Raw genomic sequence first — 23044 nt, forward strand, 5'->3', positions numbered from 1 at the left:
ACGATCGGCCGGTCGGGCCGCCAGACCGCGCCCAACGCCGCAAATTCTTCCAGACAAGCCTCGGGTAACCGAAAAGCTTTCAGGCGTTTTCGATAGCCACCAACTACTTCAGCGCCCGCCCCAGAGCGGCCCGCCAGCGCCCCGCGCGCCACGAACGCACTTTACGCCTAGGGACACCGATCGTAAGCAACTCGAACTCTGACGAGGAATAGATTTACTGCCTTTTCACCCACACTTCACGGCACAAGCCGTCAGACGAACCCTCCGTGCACCTTAGGCACGGGGTCGCGTCAGTGAACTAACCCCCTAAGCAGGACCGGGCCCGAACCCGGTCAGGCACGATCCGCCTCTGCCCTCCTTGTTTTCCCCCTGTGTAAATAAAGAAGATAGAACGCGCGCCGAGATACCCCTCGGGAGGTTGCTAACGGCCGGCTAACAAGCCGGGCCGAGCCCGGCGTTAAATAATACTACTACTACTACTACTACTACTACTTCCAGATTGAACAGCGTAGACAATAGTCGTCCCCGACAATCGTTCAATGTTTGGCACTCATCCAGTGCGTCAACAACGATGAACACCTTGGAAAAACTCCTTGCAACAGAGGCGAGAGCATTGCACAATTGTGCAGGCCTAGGCCGGGTTCCTTTTTTCGCATGTTGTTCGTGCAACTGCATGATACCGTTTGGCATGGATGAGCTTGCTTGTCCAAGCTGTTTTAATAGGCTTGCCGTCAAGTCTTCAACTTTTTGTTCGTGATGTTGCTTGTAGTTGAGGTATATGTAAGCCACGACAGAGTTTGAGTCGCCTCGGCAACGGGTTTCGAGATCATCAATCACCAATGAGGAGAGAATTGTCTTGCCAGCTCCTGGCATTCCAGAACAGAAGAGAGTTTGTTGGGGAGCGTTGAGCCATGCGTCGTACACATCTGCGTCAAGCAGCCATCTCCCGGTTCCCTCCTGTCGTATTTTCACGAAATCTGAGTGTTGCTCGCCATAGCTAATGGGAGTCAGCCAATTAGGCACACTCTGGTCTTGCTTTTGATCCAGAAACGAGCGGCTGTATTTGACATCGTGCTTGACCTCTTTTATATCTTCTTGAACTAATCACGTTAAAGCAACAAAGAGTTAATACATGATATAGAGGCGTTCTCATCGCCATTCAGACTCTCCCCAAGTTGAGGTAGAAGCTTTCCCGGGTGATAATCCAGGAGCTCTGCCTCGGTATGAACACACTGACCATCTTTAAGGACTTCACTTTGTCGTTTTCCGAACTCAATGTCATGAGAGGGAATATCTTCCAAAAGAGCACGCGCATAAGCCGCGGCAGCCATATCCGCAAAGCCTTGCCAGTCTTTATTGATATGGCTGTCGCTGTAGTCAGAAATGCCTCGTACCACCAGGCAATTGTAACGGTTCACAACCCCCGCCGCCTCCATCTCGAAGCTCGAAGCAGAGGATACCCGTTTCTCTTGCGTGCTTGTCCCGGAACATCGCATCCTCAATCTTCTTATTGCCCGAGGCAATAACTCCGTAGTGTATAGTGACCAGATCCTCTTCGTCTTCATCACGAGGCTTTCTTGGCAAAATTTGATCCTCCGAACAAGAGATACAATCGGTCCTACTGCTCCGTGTCCTCGAGGATGCGTGTAGCTCGCCTTGTACAGCATGTCAGTAGTCGGGCGAGAGAAGATCTTGCCTCGCCGAATTCCTGCAATGGCCGTGGCAATGCGATCCTCGAGACCGTTCCCGGCCGTGATATGTGTTGCTTTGAGGCGCCTCACAGCTGCGAGTATTTTTTCATGCGGTGCATTCAGATAACCTTTCTGTTTAAACTTGGTGTCTTGCGCCGATACGCCAAAATCATACTGACTAACACCGCCCTCCGACTCCGCGGGGACGCCGACCATAACATCACCTAACCGGACGTCTCTCACAGTCGGAACTCCACCCGCGATACCCACAAGCAAAATAAAGCGCAAATTCGAAAAACTGCGCACCATATTGCCGATAACACTCGCTGCAGTTGCAATGTCCATGCGACCTTCACCCGGAGCCGCCATTACCACATTATGCGCGCCCATCGAGCCCAGCACATATGCGTTATTATCATTTTCCTCGGTGGTGATTTGCTGATGCTGTTTGTCAAAAAAAACTTTTCGAAACGGCGACCTCCGTCGCGATAATGGATATCCAACCGACAATATAATCGCGGCAGTGTATTCGGCGTCAGTTATAATAATGGATAAAAGGGGTTTAATTACCATAACGAAGTTTGAATGCCAATGGAAATTAAAATTTTGAGCAAATAGGTGTGAACGGAAAATAGTGCAAAAGGAAAATAGTGGTGGGATGGATGTTTTGAGTGGCACCAAAAGGACACCCCTTTCCAACCGTTTAGCAAAGTCATCCACCACAAAAATGCATTTTCAGCCCCTGACCCACCGTTTAAGCCTGTGGTACCAAGTAAAAGAGCTGAACATAAATAAAATGGTATGCTGCGTGCATAACTTGTTCGAAAACTGGATTATTAGTGACCAATCTCCGCTTAAGCTATTAATAACGTACACAAGGGTTCTTCAAACGAGCAAATAAGAATCGCAGGCGTAGAAGGATCACTCTTGGCCCAGCCCATGGACTAGCCCCCGACTGATGATAAATTCCCCCTGTCTTAAAAGAGACCTTCTATACCCCACTTTATCTTCTCCCACCTTTCTCTTCTCACACCTTTTTATTTCCAAATAGAAGTAGAATTGTTCACCGCACAGTCCCCTGGCCTCGGACGAAGCCAACTTTGAAATTGCAACGTAGCTGGGCTGCAGTAAGCGGGCAAGACCATGGCCGAATTAGCCAGGTATATGTAGGTGTTGGCTGGTGGCTGAGATGAGGCGTCACGCAGCTCCCGAGCTGCCTGCCGTCTAGGTCGATGGATGTTAAAAGTTAGCTCCCGTTTTGTGCTTGCCCTAGCCGTAACACTTGTGTTTTGATATCAAACAGCGCCTGTCGAGACAGTAACAGAGAAAATCGGTGTACCGCTAAGTCACCAGCAGCAACTAGCAATGTCCGTAGAGCCTAGCACCGATTAAAGCGACATTCACCATGGCAGATCCGACAGCAGTCATACTACGTAAAACGATCTTTAAATTCCTAATACACTCCGAGCATATAACAAGGCAGACGGTGTTTTCCCATGTCCTAGAGCCATCGAAAGAGACCTAATCCTGCAGAGCCGTGCTGTTTAGCCGGCTACATAAATGCCGTACCCCCAAAGGATTGCCGTTTTTTTGCATCAAGCTATTGCTTAATCTGATGCAAAGATCGACTTCTGTGGTCTGATTTTAAGCTATCGGCCTCTAATGTCATCTGCTGCTAGAATTGAAGCTCTTGATGAGATGCTTGTCAAAAATGTTCTTCGTTGGTTCCCAAGTATTGTCATCATCTGGGAAACCTTTCCACTTGACAAGATATTGAATCTCCCGGCCACGACGACGTTTTGTAAGCAGTTTTTCGGCCTCCCATATGTCTTGTTCTTCATCGATTGCAATTGGCTGGCTCTTTGTTTGCAAAGGTACCTTATCTGGAAATAGGTTATGGCTCGTCGTCACCCCAAGAAGATTTGGATCCGCCAATTCTACAGCGAATCCGAGAATCTTGACAGGTTCGCAGATCTTAGAGTTTGAAGAAGGATCGAGGTGCGATGTATTATTGTTGTTTGACGAGTACCCTGTTTCTTCCATAGAAGTGATGGAGTTAATGTTTAATCCGGTGTTGACAACTTTGAAGTTTCCAGAAATATTGTTAGATTTTGCGAGAGCAGTAAGGGCGTTTGTTTCCAGTTGTAGAAATTTTTGTTTTGCTTTTTTGTTGGATGTAAATTAGTTTATATCGAGGGAGTGATTGGGGTTTAATTCGATACATTTACCGCGTAGTGTGAATTATCTTCGGAAATTGGGGGCACAGGGGTGCTCGCATTAAAAGAATCGTAATTTGTTGAAAGAATGTTAAGAGTAGACGGCGTGGTGCAAATCGTTTCAGACTGAGTTTTAAAAGGGTTTTCCTTAATTACATCGGTGCTGATTTCACGAATTCGACGACGCTTTGGCTGGTGAGGATTTGGCGCCGCATAATCCCTTATGAATGGATCCTTTTCAGTTTTTAACCGGCAACCAGCCTTTGGAGAGGGATAGCTGTGGGCGTCTTGTAGGTGGTATTATAAGTCCTTTGTTGAGTCGTACTTTGTTGAGCAAAGAGGATTTGGACAATGGAGCTCCGTTTGGGAATTAGATTTGTTTATGTAAGAAAAGAAACATTCGTGAATGTGTTTTTTCCAGTTCGACTGTTTTATGAACCCGTAAAGCCGTTTTGCAGCAGGCAGTTGTTCGTTATGTAGGCATGTTATGCAGTTGCCAGCGTAGGCGATGGTTCGGCGGAATTTTACGAAGTTATATCGTGTACGGATTTCACATTTCCTGACGTGTTCCTGACAATGAATTTCCCATCGTTCGGATCCTCCGACTGTTTGATTGTATATGAAGCAAAATTCAACGAATTTGTGCTCTCTTTGTTGCTGTGCTTTGACGCATTTGAAAATATGATCCCATTTATTATCGGCATTAATCCTAATAAATAGATACGTAAGTAGCATTTTAATCGGATCGAATTTTATTTTTATTTACGAGTCGATTTCGACGTTGTATTCCTTCCTGGGGCATTTGCCATTAATTGGCCGCAGAGATGGCTGATACGCAATTTGGCAATCGTTCTTTAAAAGACTATAAAGATCTTTTATGGCCGAAATTCCAATCTCGCTCCTTAGATCAGCCACCTGAAATAGTGCGTTGGAGAGACGTCTGCGCTCCAGCATCATGTGTCTCAGGCGCCCAAACCGGGAGCGGTCCTGGTCTACATGATGCCTCTCTAGCTCTTCGCGATCTTTTGGGTGCACCCGGGATTGGGAACTGCGAGCTTTGTCCAGCTCCGCTTTTTCAAGCTTGCGTCTGCGTGAGATAAGTCGGCTTTTGTCTTTTCTGCTTTGAGCATCCGTCTTGGAAACTAGATCCTTAAGCTGCTCGGAAATGACAATATAATCAGGTCGCTGTTTTAATTTATCCTGTGCCTTTGCAGGCAAAGAGAGAAAAAGATCTGGATTTTTTTTGACAGTTATTGAACGGAAGTCCTCGGTTTGATCGCTCCGCAGGGGCATTTTGAGAAAACTTCCTTGACCATCCACATGCGTAATGGAGCTTAAATAGTTCCTGGTTAGTGTTATTTGGTTTGTATGAGCAGCAAACTTCATCAACTTATTTTTGGAGTAACCGTTACCTAGGGTTTTGTTAGCAAAGCACTGTGAAACTAAAAGCTAAAATTTTTATTTGTAGCTTGGATCAGGTATTCTCGGCGGATTCCATGTGGTGTTACGGGTCGTTCCATTCCTGCACGTATTGATAGACCCCTGATCTGATTGGCAAACGTACCAGCCGTTTGAATCTTCTGGGTCATACCCTTTGCAGTCATTGTTGGAAACACTGGGAGATCCTTAACATGATCTGCCCAATCCAAAACCCAGTATCCTTGATCAGATGGTGGTTTCACGTCCAAAATCTGCTGAATGTCATTGTAGCTTTTGAAAGCTCCTCGTGCGAGGAATATGGCCAGCAGAAAGACGATCGGGCTCAGAATGAGAGGCTGGCCGGGTAAGTGCTCATATAAAATGTGCGTTGGTCTGTTTTTCAATAATTTTATGATTAGGAGAGTAGCTGTGGCATACCCCAGTAACTTTGAGGAGAAAAGAATCGCCGTACTGTTCTCATGGAGTATAGTTCACTTACCGCTGATCTTCCTTGTCGTGCATCCCTTTCGCAAACTCCCGTTTAAGACTGTAGCGCAGCTTTGGCTCTCCATTCTTCCATGCGACTAACATCTCCGTATGCTGGTGGGCGCATAAATGTTAGCTTGCATTTGGAGCGGGTGGGCATGGCATTTACGCACTTTGTAAAGCAGCCCATTCCCAGTGCCCGCTCGACTAGAGCTTTCACTTATTTCACCCACTTTAGTTGAGGTGAATACATGACATTTTAGTTTGGCACTAATTAAGACACGATATCCATCGTGAACGTATTCATGCCCATCACTCTGCCAAAGCTGTCTTTCCATGTACATGAAATTTTCGATTGTCATGTACGTTTTCGGTTTTTTAAGGTTTGACAACCCGATCTTCTTCTTTAGCGGCCCTTTAATATACTGTTTTAAGTAAGTATAAGTGTTTTACCCAGTGATAAAAGATTCGGAGACTTACATTGGTGATGGAATTTGTATGATCTCTCGTGATTAATGATTCAGGGTTGTTGCGATTCCAGCCTGACACAAAGCGACGGAAGTGATTGCGCACAGTCTGAACAGTAGCTTTGCCTTCCGGGTCAAGAATCCCCGAAGTACAGCTGGCTATAAATTCGGCGAATCTCTTCAGAGTTCTCAAATCGCTATGATTGGCATCCGGGCACTTTTGTTGGTACTTTCAAGATGTTAGCGATTGCTGCTCATAGGCGACGAAAATGTGACTTACTCCTGCCAGAGCTCTACCTGTACATTGCACACTCTTTCGGTATATCCCAGAACAAATCGTGGGACAGGTCTATCGTCAACGTCCTCGTCGTCGAAGTTGAAGCCGCTTTTTTCAGCTTGTTTTCTTCTGTCCTCCGCCGTCCTCTTTTTACCCATTTTGATGGATGTTATCTCAGATACACGTAAAGTGAGGCATCTGCCTTGGGCAGGCTGTAGAAAAGAGACGGGTGTAAGATACAAGTGGCGAAAAAGTTTGGTTGTTTTTTTGTGTGAGAGATGTAAAACTGGGAAGACATTCGGAAACGAGAAGGAACAAAACTGGGCTCAGGACGGAAACTGGGTTTTATTTCAAATGGCGCGGGAATTGATTTGGGCCATGGTTGGGTAAGTTTGTGGACCTAAAAGTCCCATTTCGGGCCCTGTTGGACCAAAAGTGTTTTTTCGCGAAAAGTTGCATCACTAAAGAAATCCTCATCGCACCGCCACAGTTTCAGGCCCTTTTGGGTCAATTGACTGATCGTAACTGAACGAGACTGATCACAACTGAACCCAGCCTGATCGCAGCCTGAATGTGTGGGTCAATAGCAGTGTGGGCCCTTGGGGGCCAGAGAGGGCAATTTTTGTGTAATTCAACAGTGGGTCGACGACGATGATTTCCAATGACGAGAGGAAATGTTAACCACAAAACTTACGGTTGTGCGTCGGCAGCAATCACTTGATTCCTTCGGCATTTGACCCAAGGTTAAGTTTTTTGCGTAATCCATCCGAGGTCTTGTGGTTGTTGGAGCTTAATCCGAAGTAGGTTATGAGTTACATGAAAGGAACGGGTGCAAAATGTAAATTTGCCCAGTATACACCAAGAATGGTTATGCGTGTCAACTAAGATGCCAAGAACTCTATCATGGGTTCGTGGGCTGTTAGTCACAACATCCACCGTTGGACGGTTATATGAGGTGGTCACTGTTCCGTCAGCATTAGCCATTATTTTCCTATGTGAACCACGGTTCTGGAACCAAGGCGTCAAGTTCAGCCTTCCCAGGCTTTGGCGAAACGTGTACATATTCTCAAAGAGCTAGCATCATGCTGGATATATATGCATCATTGAAAGATTAATCAACAAGTTTTTAGGCTAGAATCTTGGTACATTTTCGAACAGTATTAGTCACCATAAGCATTCATAGTCTATCTCCATATTTTAGTGGTTTTGAGTGCCCAAATACTCAAAGAATTCGTCTCATAAGTTGCATTGACGAGAACAGTATTTATCGAGCAATATCATGTAATAGGATGGACAAGGGCAGATATGCAACGAAGAAGATCCGGGGCAAAGCTTGTCTGATCAAGGGAATTAGGTATATGCGCCTATCTATAGGTATAGAAGTGTGTGCCAAAGATGCTGACAGTGCTACACATGTCACAAGCTGTCTCAATCAATTAATTGCGAATCAAATAGAGACGGATACCGTCAAGCAGTTTATAGGCTCTGACAGTGAGTCTGTGTACGGCCGGCTTAACCCCGGGTGGCACAGCGTGAATTCTTCCGAGTAGCACGAGGCGCCATTTAAACAAACAAGCCTCCCTCGGGTGTTACATTGGGCTGATGGGCATCTCGTGTCCTGAGAGCCATTCAGATGTACTGTAATAACATAGGCGGATGAGGCCGTCCACGAAACCTTGACATGATAGCTGAAGAGTGACAGCACAAGCTCAGGTGGTTAGTCAAGTGCAGTCTATCCGCACATCATACCCTGGCAAGTTCCGTCCCTCAACACTACTTTTTCATGACTGATACACCTACAGTAGTTAACTACGTCGTGTCCCCCGCAAGTCGCGTCAGGGACCCGGAAAACTGCCGATCAAGCACGGATACATCTCCAGACACGGTGAATGTGTATAGCCACATTCAGGGGGTCCCCATTTGTTCCACTCCATGACCCATAGGCAAGCATTTTTACCCCACACCGATCGCTTTGCTTTCTTTCTTGGTTCGGAAATTCAGTCGGCCGTTTAGGGATCTGCAACACTCGGAAATGCCACCCAAAATGACTACCTCTTCGTCCAGGTGAAGGTCTATGAATGGTACACATGACTCGGGCCTGCAGCTTTCAATTTGTCAACTTTCATCCTAGGGTTCCCCGCCCGACCAAAAGGGATCATCACGATCGTCTGATTTGTGCATGGTTACCTCTTGTAGGAATGTGGGCGGCAATACCTTGAATGGGTCTTGGTCACAAAACACCATGACAAGGACTTTTTTACATGAATGCGTGTGGCTTACTTCCCTACAGACCATCGTTCAAAGTTCGCCAAGTGATTACAAATTTTCTCCAAGCCATTGCAACAATGAAGGCCTCTAAGTGATACTCACCTTGGCCTGACTTCCTCTGCCTCGACCCTTATTGGCATGAGCGCCGCAGCTTTCTAAGGCGAGGGCTGTGGTGCTTGTTGTGAATGCATTACCGTAGCATTCTTGTCTTATTGGGGGAAATACTCCATTCCTTGATAATCTGTCGCCCATGTCAGTCCAAGCTTCAGTAACCTCTTGTGATTGCAACGTCACAAGTGCATAATGACAGTACGGCATGCCAGGTCATCAAGGCTTGCTCCGCTAGGTCATCAAGGCTTGCTCGGCCAGGTCAGTGCTTTGCCATCCGTCCAAAGAGCAGTTACAGTCACACTATTATCACAGCTTTAATATCCCTTTTATAGGCTATGTAGGTTTGTCTGCATTTTAGCCTTTGTAGGTCTGCGGAATAGAAACAGTCTATTCCGTGTCAGGGGCGTACTGAATAATCCTGGTGGTGAACAACAAGACGGTATCTTAATATTGCCCTTATGGCTCAGTGGTAGAGCGCATCACTAGTAAGGTGAAGATCAACAACTATGATGAGGTCCTAGGTTCGATCCCTGGTGAGGGCACAATAAGTCACGCAAGATGAACATCTTGTGGGTTTCGATTTTTGATTAAGGTCTCCACTTTTGGGGCATGAGCTTCCACGAGGGAGATATAAATTTGATATAAAATTGAGGCTCAAATAAATCCATTAATCGAGAACTGCTTCTGGCTCAGTATGTACCCATTAAGGGTACGTTGGGTACGTTGGCTGTAATCCGGATTCAAGATGCGCAGGTTTACGCCAGGTCCTAGTTATATTTTGGAGAAAGTCTAGATTTGATATGGTAACATTTTGGCTATTCATTTACCTTGGTGATCACCTTTATACTTCCGGGACATAAAAATAGATCGGGTAAAAAATTTAGAATTTACATGTTAGTGTAGGCTTGATTTTTAGTATATTTGACCCTGACTCCTGTTCATGTATTATCCATGAAGTCATTCCTCCTAAAGACCGAAATTTTAATGCATGTTTGTTAAAACTACATGATATTTCTCCTGAACAATTATTCACCTAGCCCAAATTACAACATCGCAGAGGTCTAAAACTAACGTATGTGCATTTGTTTTGTGCGTAGACTGCGTAAAATCAAAGATATTCATATTATATTTAAACATAAAGAGTTGTCCAATATAGATTAGTCTCTGGAGCAGCCGTATTTTGCCTAGAAAACTTCCCAGACATATTCAGGACTTGCTCAGTTTCAAAAACAAATAATCACAAGCTCAAATTGGCAGATCATAATGTATCTTTATTGCGCTCAAGTAGCAAAGGCATCCGCAGATGGTTGCGTCTATTAACTTTAGCCTCAAGAGCATAAGCCATACCGTAAACAGGATGTTGCACCTCTTCAACATCCTGCTCCGAGTATCATGATTTATATCATGTCACCTTAATCAATCAGACTTTATCTTTATCCAATACCACTGAAAGGATGGCCTCTGACGGTCAAGGCAAAGTGCTGCCCGTCAGGGCTCGCTCTGGAATCAGAAACTTGGGGAAAATACTTCCACCCGTTCGTTTGTGATCACAATCAAAGTGTGCATTCAACTCCCACTTAGTAACCAGGGCAGCGAGGCATGCCAGCGTAGTCCATACCAGCCGAGCAGGCGTTGTACTCAACAGAAAGGAGCTCATCGACGTTGGACTTGCTCTTGGCGAGGGGCAGGTACTAAAGTGACGTGGCACGGTCAGTCCTGCGAATCATGCACAAAGAGAGATAAGTTCACTCACAGCAGTAAAAGGCTTGGTCACACCGCTGGTGGTGTTCCAGAACATGGTAGGGCAGTGGTCGGGAGCGGAGTCCTGGCAGGGATAGCTCTGGTCGTACAAGTTTTTGCTGCCGCATCGGTACATGGTCTCGGTGCCGACGACCTCAAGCACGTAGGTCGAGGCGGTGAGTCCGCAGCGGACGTTGGCAGGACAAGTGATACCGACAGTCAGAGAAGTACCCTTGGCAGTTGTTTGTCCGTAGCTGGTTGTGACTCCGAGGTTGGCAATACCGAGACTATTTGTTGGGGTTAGTATGAACTGGTGGAGTAAGATGGAAAGATACTGTATCTTTTGTCATATCAACTTACATTCCAGCGCTGCCACTAACACCACCAGTGATGGTCCAGGATTGGGTGTATGAGTAACCAGCCGAGATGGATCCAGTGGTCGAAGAAGGTCCGACAAAAACTCCAGAAACAAGCTGAGGAGCAGTCCATACTGGCGTAACGCTCTGGATGTTGCGAACCAATGGCCAAGAGCAGAAGCGACCATCAGCGATGACGCCCGAGGCGAAGAGGAGGATGGAGGGGATTGAGGCCTTCATTTTTGATTGGAAAGATTAAGCCCTGCGAGAAAGGACGACTTGACTGTGGTTTGAACGAAAGTGGTACACGACTGTGAAGAACGTGTGGAAAGATAAAGACCGACTGAGAGAGCTGAAGGTGAGGCTGGTGATGCAAAGGACCCAGGTAGACCAAGACGGACGACTGCTGTTCTTTTAAAGGTGACGGGGAAAACAAGTCCAGGCTAAGCCAATGGGGTTGCCGCACCGAGAAGCTTGAAAACATCGGCACTTGTGGAGTTTGCCTCCGGAGTAGCCCCGTTACCAGGGTGTTCTTTATCTTGCCCCCGTGATGATATTTGATCAGCGAAATTACCTTCTTGTTTGATTCAAACGGCCCGCTTACCGTTCCTCAATGGATGTGCATGACGCGGCGTAGGAAACCGAAATTTGGAACCAGGAGGCCGGCCTCATGCCTGCATCTTGTGGTCAATGGACAACGGATCCTGAGAAAGGTAGCACGTGGGGGAGGTATTTCCTACTACAGCCACCGAGGAAGTGTGGAGAGGGGGTTTAAGCGCGTTGCATGTGATGCAGGCGGGATAGAATGGCTTGGTTTGATTAGGAGACTCCTCTTTTCGGAGTATTACGAGGCGTCAAAAAGATGGCGAAATTCGCTTAACCACGTCTAGGAAAAACAATAAATTCTAACGCGGGACAATGAATCGACTTCCAAATCAAGGTATACCCCTCCACATCGGTATTCTCCGTTAGGAACTTTTACTATGCATTAGAGATGAACTTTGAATGCGAACCGCATCAATGCGGCAGAAACTAACCGAGTCCGTGAGTCCCAGGGGTAAAAAATGGGGATGTCACGAGTTTATTTTGGGATGAGTCGCGCTTGTTCGTGATCCTCATTCGTTGGTACGCGCGCGATTCAGTCGTTGGGCTTCTTTGGGTTGTGGCTTAGTCCATTAAACTGCCCTGAGGTCCACGAATCCCAGTCGGTGACAGGGCTGACCATGCGAGGGCTTATCTTCCCTGACATGACCCTGGGGCATGTGCCGATCTTCTTTGTTCGGGGGGTAATGTTTACACCGGGGTGATGGTGAAAGGGATAGGTTGATATATAAGCTGCTTAGAACCTCATGGGGACGTGCTAAGAAAGTGTTCAGGTCATCGCACTTGCATCTACACCTTCGCTCGTTACAGTACATACTCTTTAATTTACTCCTCCCGAGGTCTCGACCAACTTTCACTCTTTTCCACATCAACTTACACCATCACCATGCACGTTCCGACTTCTCTGTTCGCCGCTGTGCTTGCCTTTGTGGCTTTCGACCAAGCCAACGCCTTGGTAAGTCCTTTAAAGTCAGACCATCAACAATGCATGGAATCATAACTAACATGATATACAATGATACAGTGCAAGTGGGACCGTTGCTGCTACACAAACCAAAAAGGCCCTGGAGCATGCCCTGTAAGCTTCAAGCTTCTAACCTTCTTTCAGCCCTGCCAGTGGCTCCGACTCAAGTCTTCTAACAACCAACCTTCAAAACAAAACAGCCTCAGCAATGGCATGTCGCCCTTTCAGGCGCATACTGCGAAGTTTCCGTATGCCCAGTAGGATGCACGAATCTCAACGTAAGTCGTATTAAGCCTTTTGACTCTTTACAGCCAAGAATTTTCACTAACCTGACTTAGGATGGCACCGCATGTGATTGCTGCGATATCGCCACTGGAACGTGCACATCTTGTAAGTAGAGTGTTAGTGCGGCGGATTCTTTCTCGAGGTTCTGTATCTGAAACTCATTTTATCAGGTACCTGAGGGTAGTAATAGCAACATGTGATCCTTTCATTGCGACTGAGTGTGATTTGATGTCGTGCTGTTTTCTTTCTATCTTTGCATATAGTCCCAGTCTGTCAGCATATTGTCCGGTAAGAGTCATCTATGGTCCTGTCGAGGAAATTCAGGTTAGGGTTGATTCGTCTTGAATACAATCTAGATCTATACTCTACACTAGTCTAGTCTACATCTAGAACGGCCTACCCAAAGCAGAAGGGCTTGGCATCGATGGTTCATTATGAGATTTTGCGATCCACTTACCGATAACAGTAACTGCCCGGCCAACCATACTCCACCGCTACTTGGAAATCTCTCATGGAAAAGGAGTCACACGTTGCAGTTGAAGTCTTCATCTGAAATGTTAGGATGACTCTTTGGATGTTGTCACTCTTCACCAGACTCCCGGAATTATCTACAACATGGCGTCAGGCACGGGTGTCGCAAACATTGACAACTCTATTCTAAGTGACGAACCAGGAACACCAATACCAATGGTCGTCATGAACGATAACACGCCCACATCCAACACCGATGCACCCGTCCAAGTGCGCGACATTGCAGACCCTGCCGAGTCGTACAGCAGATTCGGGCCCAAACAACGCGTTGTGATCATCGCAATCGCAAGCACCATTGGTGTTCTGAGCCCATTGAGCTCCAATTTGTACACTCCCGCCATCCCAGCCGTCGCCAAGGATTTGGGGGTGTCGACCGACGCCATCAACCTGACCATCACCTCGTACTTGATCTTGCAAGGCATCAGCCCCACCCTATGGAGCGTCATTGGCGACAACACAGGTCGTCGGTTGCTCTACCTGATCGCCCTGACCGTTTACCTAGGGTCTTGCGTCGGCCTCGCCCTGTCTCCCAACTACGCGTCTGTTCTTGCCCTGCGCGCCGTCCAGGCCGTGGGGTCAGCCTCCACCACGGCCATCGGAGCTAGTTTGATCGGCGACCTGATCCACGTCAGCCAGCGCGGCGGGTGGATGGGAAATTACAGCGCAATGGGTGGTGCAGGAACCGCGTTTGGGCCCGTTCTCGGCGGCCTCTTTGCTCAGTACACGGGGTGGAGGGGTATGTTTGTGTTTATGGCTGCGCTGGCGGCGTTTTTGTTGATGACGACGGCGTTTCTGCTACCCGAAACAAAGCGCGACATTGTTGATGATGGTTCCGTCCCGGCTCCGTGGTACCTGCAGGCGCCTATAAAGTGGTTGGATGCTCCCAAGTCTGGGGACTGTGCTACAGGGAGAACAACTACGGGCAAGTTCAAAATCGATCTTAAAGCCCCGGTTCGCTTGCTTGTCGAACCCGAATGTCTATGTGTGGTCTTGTTTACTGGGGTGATTTTTGCCGTGTGGCAGGCGACCATGGTGGCGACGGCAACGCTCTACTCTGAACGCTACGGCTTGAGCGAAACAAACATCGGGCTTACTTACATCTCCAACGGCGTTGGATCTCTCTGTGGCAGTATCCTTACTGGAAAGCTGCTGGATCGCGAGTACAAACGACAGCTGCAGAGAGAACGAAAGACTCAAGATGAGGGCAATGAAGATCAACAACCTCGCCAGCAAGAGGTGCAGCACATTGAACTGGCGCGCATCAAGCCATTGATGATACCCACAGTTGTTTTTCTGATATCGGTCGTAGCTCTTGGTTGGATAATGGAATATCATGTCCACATTGCTGCATCCATCACCGTGGCCTTCTTCGTGGGTGGTCTGAGCACCATTATCTTTGCTGGTTTCTGTAAGTGGACATGTTTATTAATCGCTTCCGGCTCTAAGCTGACACATGACCCAGCAATCCTTATCGTCGACCTGTTCAAGAGTCAAAGCTTCAGCGCCACAGCTTCGATGAATCTCTCGCGCTGTCTTATCGCGTCTGGTGGTACTGCAGTAATCGGACCTCTGATCCGGGCTGTCGGTGTGGGTTGGGCGTTTACCATTTGCGCGGCGGTTGGTCTGATCTCGTGCTCTCTTGCGTTGGCCGAGTTGTGGCGGGGAAGAGAGTGGAGGGCGAAGCGAAAGGCGGCAGAGCAGTTGTAGATGAGCGAGATTTTAGGAGATTATGACGGGTTTAGGCGGAAATCTATGTGTATCTGCTTTGGGTAGCCAGAGACGTTGGGCTCATGGTTCTATGGGTTCCTTTGATCACTTCCATACGTGCTAAACAGTTCTTTGGTAAATATCATCAATTGATGCTGCCATGTCCCTTTGGTCCACCAGGGACTCATAGAATCTAAAGTCTACGATTGCGCAATCTTTTTGTTGACGCAAAATGGATGCCTCGTAAAGCGGCCTCGTCCGAACGACGCTAATACGGGCTTGTCACTGATCGACAAGCGGGTCTAAGCAAGTCAACTTTGCTCGGACCTTCGGGACCGCTATCCGTGGAATGTTTTTAAAGGATTACATCTCCGAGTCGTGCAACAAGTCACCGACAATAACAGTAAAATGTTAGGAACCCCTGCTTCTCCTAGAGCAGAAACCGAACTGGGTAGGCCTGGCAAGTAACAATACATGGAGCCCAGTGTACTTATCCTGGACCGCATTGCCCCAATAAGGGAACTTGGTCGTGGAACTAACGATAGTCGTATGGATATGGATGGCAATATTGGTACCGGATTAGATAATGAAACGGGTATATTTCTACCTGCCGGAAGCGGGCATATTTGCCCACATTCCCGAGGCGTGTATGATCCCGCAAGTCAGAAATCCCAGTCCGGCCTTGCCGCCATCGCTGAGGCATTCAGGGGCGGAGATTAACAACACTGTCATGATTCCGATAACCCTTTTCCGGAATGTCGTATTGTCGTTACAACTGCGACTGATATGTAATATTGAAAGAGCTTTTGCAAGAATAAATTGGAAGAATACATGGATGATTAGGCTAGAAATAAAGCCATTATACTTTCGGGAAGCTGCAGATTAATTTGTGGAGGTTGAGCAAACAGGTCTTGTTCTAGTGATATGTATCAATTAACGGATGTTATGCAGGATTAATTAAGCCTTTTTGGTTAATAGCGCCTACTATTCGAATCCCAGCCCTACCACACAGATGGGGTAAACTCAACATCCCCTGGAAGAATTCTTGATCAGCGGGAAACGTTCTTGACCAGAACTAGACACCAGCACTAATCGTAACTCATCCCATATCACCAATAAGTTATTCCCCTCGCCGATTTTAGTTCTCGTCAACGTCTTGGAGCTGAAACATGTTTGTGCATTGTTCAGATTATACCCTTGTCACCCGGTAAGCGCCGGTAGTTCCCCTTGCAGCTATACTGTCATATGTCGGAGGTCCGCAAAGCCAAGGCGTGGTGGATTTCCCGGGCCTAGTCTAACATACAACGTTGGCCAAATCTGACATAGGTCTGCGCAATCGATTCTTCAACAAAAGTACAGAAAAAAAAAGCAAATATGTTATATTATGAGGGGTATCACAAGAGATCTCTACGCCAGCGACCATTCCAAACCCAGGGAATAACAGCCCAAAAAAATGCTGATACAAAAGCCAAAACACCCGCATCTTCTCAAACGTCCGAATCCCCTGAACCCCCAGTCCCCATGTAACCCTTGAGCAATTGGCAGTCGAGATAGTTGTTCTCCACAAACGCCGTCGTGACGTGGATGCCCTCGACGTCACCCTCTTTCAGCTCCTCACCCAGACCGACGTTTGTGGTCGAGACCCGCCCCTTGACCGCCGCCGGTGCACCCGACGGACTCTGGGACAGGGTCGTGTTGAACAGCCTGATCATCTGGTCGCACTTGTTGCCGTCGGCGAAGCTGGGCTGGTTGGTGATGTTACGGAAGAAGGAGACCGGGTACGGCAGCGAGTCGACGGCGCCGGTGCCGGATGTCAGGGTGAACTCGAGGTTCAGCGACGACTCTGGTTCGACAGACTTTGCGCTGAAGAGAAACTTGCCGTCGTCGGAAGGGCGGAACGCGTCGCAGGCCGGGTCAAACGTGGCTGGATGCACGATTGTGCCGTAGTCGCGCGATCCGTTGACGGCCATTCCGTTGTCGGCCGACAGGAATTGAGCAGGCGCCCAACGGAATGATGAGTAGCCGTCGCCGAGCAGGTCGATAAAGGGGAACTCGTAGCCAACTCTCTGTGTTTTTTTATGTCTTTGTCAGTACAAGTTATGCGTATCATCATGACTCCACAGACAAAGTAGGCAAACGTACCGAAAAGTCGGGAAGCTTGAACCCCAACCCATACAGCCCAACATCATGATCGTGTGCAGCTTGCAGAAGTACCGGATACATTCCCTCTGGGAAGTTGGGCAGCGCTGCCCGCAGCGGCCTCTCGAGGATGGCGTACTTGGTAGGGATAATACGCCTGGCTGCCTCCATGGTGATGGGCAGGATGGTGAGCGTGGCGTTGAGCACGCCAGTTGCGTTCATGGGGTAAATGTCTCCGATCGGGTTTGCCGAGTCGACCGACACGCAGACGGCCGGCACTGCGGTTCCTGATGCCGCGCCCGAGCTCGTCGGTGGCGATGGTGCAGCCTGTCGCTGTTGAAGCTGAGATCTGTCGGACTTGTCGCCGCCAACCGCATATGACATGGCTGTCGAGGCTAGTACGGCCAATACCACCAACAGCAGATGGATTAACGTTTGTCTAGGGAGAGGCATTGGCTCTTTGGTCTTGTTTGGTCTGCTGTTGTTTCCGATACCATCTTCTGCTTTCTGGGCCATTTCGTAGATACGCCTCCTGATGGGTGTTGGTAGTAACGATGAGGTGTGAAAGAACTGAAGAGAAAAGGTACGTGGCATCTTGGGTTGATAGTCGATGCTTGACTGGTAAACCCCGCTATATCAATAAAAGGAACCAAAGTTTAAGATCCGCAATATGCTTGGCCTTTAGTTTTTTTGGTCGCCCACTTGACCTATTTGTTCCATTCAAGGTGGATTCCAGGAAGGGGATAATATTCGGCGTGGCTCCGGCTTTCAGGCAGTTATAGCAAATGAGATGAATTTGTTGACCAGGAAACCCCGCATGCGACGTTGTTTGGAGTCAGTGCAAACCCCTTTTTTGAGCAAGGCCGTAATAATGGTGTTACCAGTTTGAATCTCGAAAAAGAAAAAAACTTATTCGTGAAAGAGTGTCATGAGTGGGTTCGATGATTTTACCAACCAAGTTATTATATTACGTGGTAGTAGCGAGGCCAATTATAGTAATTTAAGTGGAAACACAAGAGACAAAAAATCTAGAAAACTTATTAAAGGGTCAATAAATGATATGATAACGAAACATCTCTAGAAAACAAAACGCCATGCGACGGGCCGAACGGGTCTAGTCCGGATCCTCGAGATTGCCGGCAACCTGGGCGATCTCAATCAGCTTCTCTCCGACCAAGCGCCAAATGTACAAAACATAGGACAAATTCCTACAAAAGAAATCCCCGTGGCTTGAGCCATCTTAGTCTGCACCACCGTGTTTAAGGTTTGCAAGATTACCTTTTTGTTTTCCGGGACTGCGGCTTGCCGTTGCTAAAACATGCTCCCGCTGCTCGAGCCCAGTCTCGGATTGTCCTTCTCCCGACGTCACAAGAGGCCGGTTTGAGCTTGCCCGAGGAGCCCACTTGTCAACGACTAAGCTTTTTACTGTAAGCTTTCTCCATCATGAAGCTTGAAACAAAGATTATCCTGGATGCCGAATGCGCCTGAATTCTAGAATTATTACCATTTCGATTCAGCCAAGACCTGCAGAACCCAAACAGGCGCTGACGTGCTGATTCATAGGACCTAGATAAGTAATGTGCCTTGATTGACTAGGGTGCCAGTCAAATACAGTCAGTATACAGAATGATGATGCTCACTTCTACCGACCTTATCTTTGCACATCTCGAGTATCTCGTTCAATTGACGCTATTATTTATTCGCTGATTCGCAATTTTCCCTATCACCTCCGGCGCTATCCGGATCCCTCAACGCCGTCGGCCTTCATGTCGGGTTTCGACTACAGAAAGGACCGGTTGCTATGAATCTGCTAGTCACCTGTTCCCTGTCCTTGGAAGGTTTTACCGGCTCTTAAAAAACGACACACATGTCGTCGGATCATGACACTTCCGTGTGGGGATCCGCGCTGTTGGTACCAACTACCAAGCGCTAAAGAACAGACCTGTTTGGGAACTATAGCGAGGAAAGAAACACAACCTTGAACCAAATCGAATCTACCAAGATCCTTTAAAAAACATAAATCGTATCTATTAACATTCCTTGCTAATATGGCCCGGGAACAAGCACAATATGATAAAGCCGATTAAACATGTTTCCATTCCAACTCCGGCATCCCATCTCAACACCAAACGCCCAATATGCAGCGACCGGCGTTGCGCCATGTCTCACATCTGCACAGCCGAGCCTCATCAAGTATATGGTGCAATTATGCACCCCTCAGTAATCGTATGAACAAGAATGCAAATCACCAAAATGTAACAAAATAAGTGTCGTTGTCGATCATTTAGCAACAGCGAAATCAATTCCCTTCTAAAGTGCATGCTCGGTCTTGAGTCTCCAAGTCTTGTCGTGTCTTTCTGCCAGCATCTCCACAGAGTTCTTGACTTGTGCTTTCGTACATTTTTCGAACTGTGTGCTCAACACCTCTACCAAACCAACCTTGCTGAGCTTTGGGTATTTGAGGATTGCATGTTTGAAGTCGTCCAAGAGGTTGGCTGGCACTATTGCTGTCTTCTTCCCACCCGGTGCCGACAACGCAGCAAAAGCGTTGGATGGAGTTTTGGCGCTGGAAGGGTGTAGCAGAGCGGGTGTTGGCGCTGTTGTCTTTTGGCACGGCTCAGATTGCCAGTACTGGGAGGAGAAAGGATCGATGCTTTGATGTTCATTGTCTGAGTTGCAAACTTATTAGCACAGTTTTACGTTGATGAACTCGGCCAACTTACCCAATATAAACTCCATGCGGTACTTGGCCATGTCGCTCAAAGGCCCTACTCTGGCATCTTCAAAACACAAACCACTGCTTTCAGGTTCCATGCCTGATGCAAACACTGGTCGTTTGATCGAATCCTCCGAGTTGTCCAGAAAATCTGTCATGTCTTCGTCATCATCCTCGTCGTCATCGTCATCATCATCATCGCCTTCGATATCTTCTCCGTCGCCATCGTCAACCCACTCAGCCTCCGAGTCGTAGTCGTATTGCAGGGGAAGAACTTGACGTGATGTTGGTTTCCTTGCCAGTTTGCGCAGCCTTGCCGCGTGTAAAGTGGAGTTGGGTGATTTATCGTATGATCCAAGTGATGGTGGTAACGATGTCACTGTGCCATAATAGGCTGGTCGTACGTCTTGGAAGAAGCGCAAATACTTCATTGGAATCTCGGCTAGAAGTCGGCGTGCGGCTTGAACTGGAGAATCTGTAAGATCAATCGGGGCTGCTGAGGCGCCCGCAACGGTGCTCGCGTCGGATAGGATTGACACAATCTTTCGAACACTCGGATATGGGCGTCCGCGCGGTGGTGGTAAGGCTGGTAGACAAAAATACTCGACGCTGTCTGGGCCTGTAAATGGTCTCGGTTGATAGTCCTTGTTGCCTCCCATGTATTCATCAAGTTGTCGTGATTTCGCCAACAGCGCAGCCTCGTCAAAGTCAAAAGCTTTCTTGGCAAGCTTGACATACTCCTTTATAAAAAAAGGCTGAAACGCCTTTCTGTACTCGGACACGTCCGCAGGTCCATCCTGAGTATTTTGAGCCGGGCTAGCAATTCTTGGAGAGGCATCGGCCTTTGGTTGAATCGTTGTGATGACCTTGCTAGGAGTCGAGGGACCTGCCTTGAAGAACGATGCAAGCTTGAGCTGGCTCCTCTCTTTCTTATCTTTGGCCTCCTGGACCTTGCGTTGTTCCTCTTCCTTCTCTTGTTGTTTGCGCTCCTTTTCTTGTTGTTTTTGTTCCTTCTCTAGCCGTTTCTTCTCACGTTCTTTCTCTCGTTCTTCTGCCTTGGCCTTCTTTTCCTCCTCTACTTTGGCCTTTTCAGCTTGTTTGGCTACCCTTGCTTGTTCCTTTTCCAGTTTGACCTTGGACTTTTCCTCCTTTTCAGCGGCTGTGAGACATTTGCGCTTGGCAGGTGGTTCACCGCCAGTAGGTGCGGGCGCTGTGACCTTGGCCGGCGTCGGAGTCGTTATTGAATCTGTTGGTATGGCTGTCGCAGGCCTCGGAGGTGTTGGGGTGTGTGTTCTGTCTGTGAGAGGTGAGATCGGACTACTATCGCCAGAGATGGTCATTTTTGGCGGGATCTGGCAAGGTGTGATGTCTATTGCATGTCAGTAGTTGCGTAACAAAGCCTAGCTGTCATGAGAACGAACCTGTGGACAGATTAGGGTTGTGAACGGCGGCGGCAAAAGACAGCTTGCTTTGAGTCATATCGTTGTCGCCGGCGACGTAATCTTCGTGACTTCGTTTTATGCCAGTGTTTGCGGGGATGTCGAGAAGAGGCATCGAAATGGAGATGAAACAAAGTCGTCAGGTCCAAGACTCGGCTGAGCTGTCTACCAGGCCAGTGACTGTAGAAGCTTCCGTACTCAATGGACCACGTTGCTTAATGAATTATTCAATTCGTAGCCAGAAACTGTCTCGATCATTTGCTTTTGTGGATGTTTGAGGGCGTCACCGGCTTCAGCGTACTTGCTGTCGCTTTGCACTTTCCCTAGTTCACCAGAGTCATGGTGAATTGGTTGCCAAGCAATTACCAGACGCGTCTAGCAGGAGCAATCGAGTTCGCGTCGGTTTGGCGTCAGTCGGTACCACTAAAGTGCCCCACCTTTCGTTTCCATAACACGTGCCAACATCCGAGCAGGTACCTAGGTACCTAAGACACCTGAAATTCAGTTGAATGAATAGCCAGGACCCACTGACAGCTCTTTAAATGGTGTGAGTGAGTTTCAACTGGACGATCTTGATATCATCATCGATTGATGAACAACCATGATTCATCACCGATGTCTTTACGAACGAGATGTCAAATCTTCTCCTTTTCAGAGAAGATGATATCTTCTAGCGATAATCACGAATCCAAATTCGCAGATGCATCCGCAATTCTGCTTTTTTACCCCAGACCTCGTTGCCCTGATCTGCCCACCACCTATGCACCTAGGCACATAGGTAGGCACCTAGACACCAGGCACCATTCTGGCTCAATATCAGACCTCGACACAACAGAAGCTGTTCCGTCTGCTAATACCGAGGAATCAGCTTACTCCGGGAATCCTGGTTTTGGTCTTGACCGAAAGGACTACCTTGGTTATCTAAGTTCGTATACTTTAAGCATTTCCCCTTATCTGCAGATGATCCAATTTGGGGCTACGAGTTACCACGTACAATTCTCAGCAAACGCTCTATCTACAGAGTTTATGCATTGATGCATGAAAACAGATCCAGGCGGCAAAAATTAGGATTTCCATTCCTTGCGTGGTGTTCCTTGTCCTAACAGCATGCTACTATTTAGTATTACTTGGCGGTGCATTGATCTGGTGGGTCTCGGCCCTGACAATGTGCCAAAAACAGCAACTTACCAAACACGGTTCGTAATCCTACTATGGTACAGCTTGTGGCGACCAAGAAGTAGAGCCTCAGTCGAGATGTCAAGTAGAATGAGAACAGGTCTTTGCAGAGTCTGGCAGACGTGTGCCGCGACTTAGCATGAGATTTTCCGAACCAACGAGGGTAGAACAGTCCCAACTCTATCTTAGGTTAATGGTATATCGAATACACCTTCAAGGCCTTCAACATTGACAGCCTCAGCTGATAGACCAGACGGATATTTTCCAGCTGCCAATAAGCTAGAAAATCTCAAAGTGCCAAGACAACTTTAATTAGAGCACATTCTGGGATTGTATACTAAAAAAAAATACCATGCCGGTGAATCGGTTGAACCCGAGCTGCGGGGATAAGATTTGTTTGGTGACTCCTCTTTTGGGGCTGCGCTCCCTATGCTTGGCAACAGTCAAGAATAG

At 47.7% G+C, this 23044-nt stretch overlaps 8 protein-coding genes across 8 annotated transcripts; 2 read left to right on the forward strand and 6 right to left on the reverse strand.

Annotated features, from left to right (window-relative positions):
• Positions 1-1109: 1109 nt before the first annotated feature.
• Positions 1110-2060, reverse strand: PgNI_02762 (uncharacterized protein; the record flags this gene model as incomplete). Its single annotated transcript, XM_031122819.1, has 1 exon — positions 1110-2060. One exon carries the CDS (start codon positions 2058-2060, stop codon positions 1110-1112), a length of 951 nt encoding a protein of 316 aa, XP_030983845.1.
• Positions 2061-3628: 1568 nt separating this feature from the next.
• Positions 3629-5293, reverse strand: PgNI_02763 (uncharacterized protein; the record flags this gene model as incomplete). Its single annotated transcript, XM_031122820.1, has 3 exons — positions 3629-3721; positions 3920-4184; positions 4674-5293. 3 exons carry the CDS (start codon positions 5291-5293, stop codon positions 3629-3631), a joined length of 978 nt encoding a protein of 325 aa, XP_030983846.1.
• A 56-nt stretch (positions 5294-5349) lies between these two features.
• PgNI_02764 (uncharacterized protein) lies at positions 5350-6714 on the reverse strand (the record flags this gene model as incomplete). The annotated part of the gene is made up of 5 exons (XM_031122821.1): positions 5350-5719; positions 5826-5926; positions 5986-6237; positions 6293-6476; positions 6560-6714. 5 exons carry the CDS (start codon positions 6712-6714, stop codon positions 5350-5352), a joined length of 1062 nt encoding a protein of 353 aa, XP_030983847.1.
• Positions 6715-10512: 3798 nt separating this feature from the next.
• On the reverse strand, positions 10513-11383 carry PgNI_02765 (uncharacterized protein; the record flags this gene model as incomplete). The annotated part of the gene is made up of 3 exons (XM_031122822.1): positions 11036-11383; positions 10689-10962; positions 10513-10626 (listed from the first exon to the last, which is right to left on the reverse strand). Exons 1-3 carry the CDS (start codon positions 11269-11271, stop codon positions 10513-10515), a joined length of 624 nt encoding a protein of 207 aa, XP_030983848.1. The 5' UTR covers positions 11272-11383.
• Positions 11384-12423: 1040 nt separating this feature from the next.
• On the forward strand, positions 12424-15121 carry PgNI_02766 (uncharacterized protein; the record flags this gene model as incomplete). The annotated part of the gene is made up of 5 exons (XM_031122823.1): positions 12424-12589; positions 12659-12712; positions 12799-12876; positions 13445-14822; positions 14877-15121. The coding sequence occupies exons 1-5, from the start codon at positions 12521-12523 to the stop codon at positions 15119-15121; spliced, it is 1824 nt and encodes a 607-aa protein (XP_030983849.1). The 5' UTR covers positions 12424-12520.
• A 1384-nt stretch (positions 15122-16505) lies between these two features.
• On the reverse strand, positions 16506-17854 carry PgNI_02767 (uncharacterized protein; the record flags this gene model as incomplete). Its single annotated transcript, XM_031122824.1, has 2 exons — positions 16506-17187; positions 17264-17854. 2 exons carry the CDS (start codon positions 17852-17854, stop codon positions 16609-16611), a joined length of 1170 nt encoding a protein of 389 aa, XP_030983850.1. The 3' UTR covers positions 16506-16608.
• Positions 17855-19242: 1388 nt separating this feature from the next.
• PgNI_02768 (uncharacterized protein) lies at positions 19243-21781 on the reverse strand. Its single transcript, XM_031122825.1, has 3 exons — positions 21398-21781; positions 19984-21345; positions 19243-19929 (listed from the first exon to the last, which is right to left on the reverse strand). Exons 1-3 carry the CDS (start codon positions 21528-21530, stop codon positions 19571-19573), a joined length of 1854 nt encoding a protein of 617 aa, XP_030983841.1. The 5' UTR covers positions 21531-21781; the 3' UTR covers positions 19243-19570.
• Positions 21782-22027: 246 nt separating this feature from the next.
• On the forward strand, positions 22028-22865 carry PgNI_02769 (uncharacterized protein). Its single transcript, XM_031122826.1, has 3 exons — positions 22028-22193; positions 22284-22340; positions 22537-22865. The coding sequence occupies exons 1-3, from the start codon at positions 22031-22033 to the stop codon at positions 22617-22619; spliced, it is 303 nt and encodes a 100-aa protein (XP_030983842.1). The 5' UTR covers positions 22028-22030; the 3' UTR covers positions 22620-22865.
• The last annotated feature ends 179 nt before the right edge of the window (positions 22866-23044 follow it).

This window comes from Pyricularia grisea, assembly GCF_004355905.1.
Source record: "Pyricularia grisea strain NI907 chromosome Unknown Pyricularia_grisea_NI907_Scaffold_2, whole genome shotgun sequence".
Taxonomy (NCBI): domain Eukaryota; kingdom Fungi; phylum Ascomycota; class Sordariomycetes; order Magnaporthales; family Pyriculariaceae; genus Pyricularia; species Pyricularia grisea.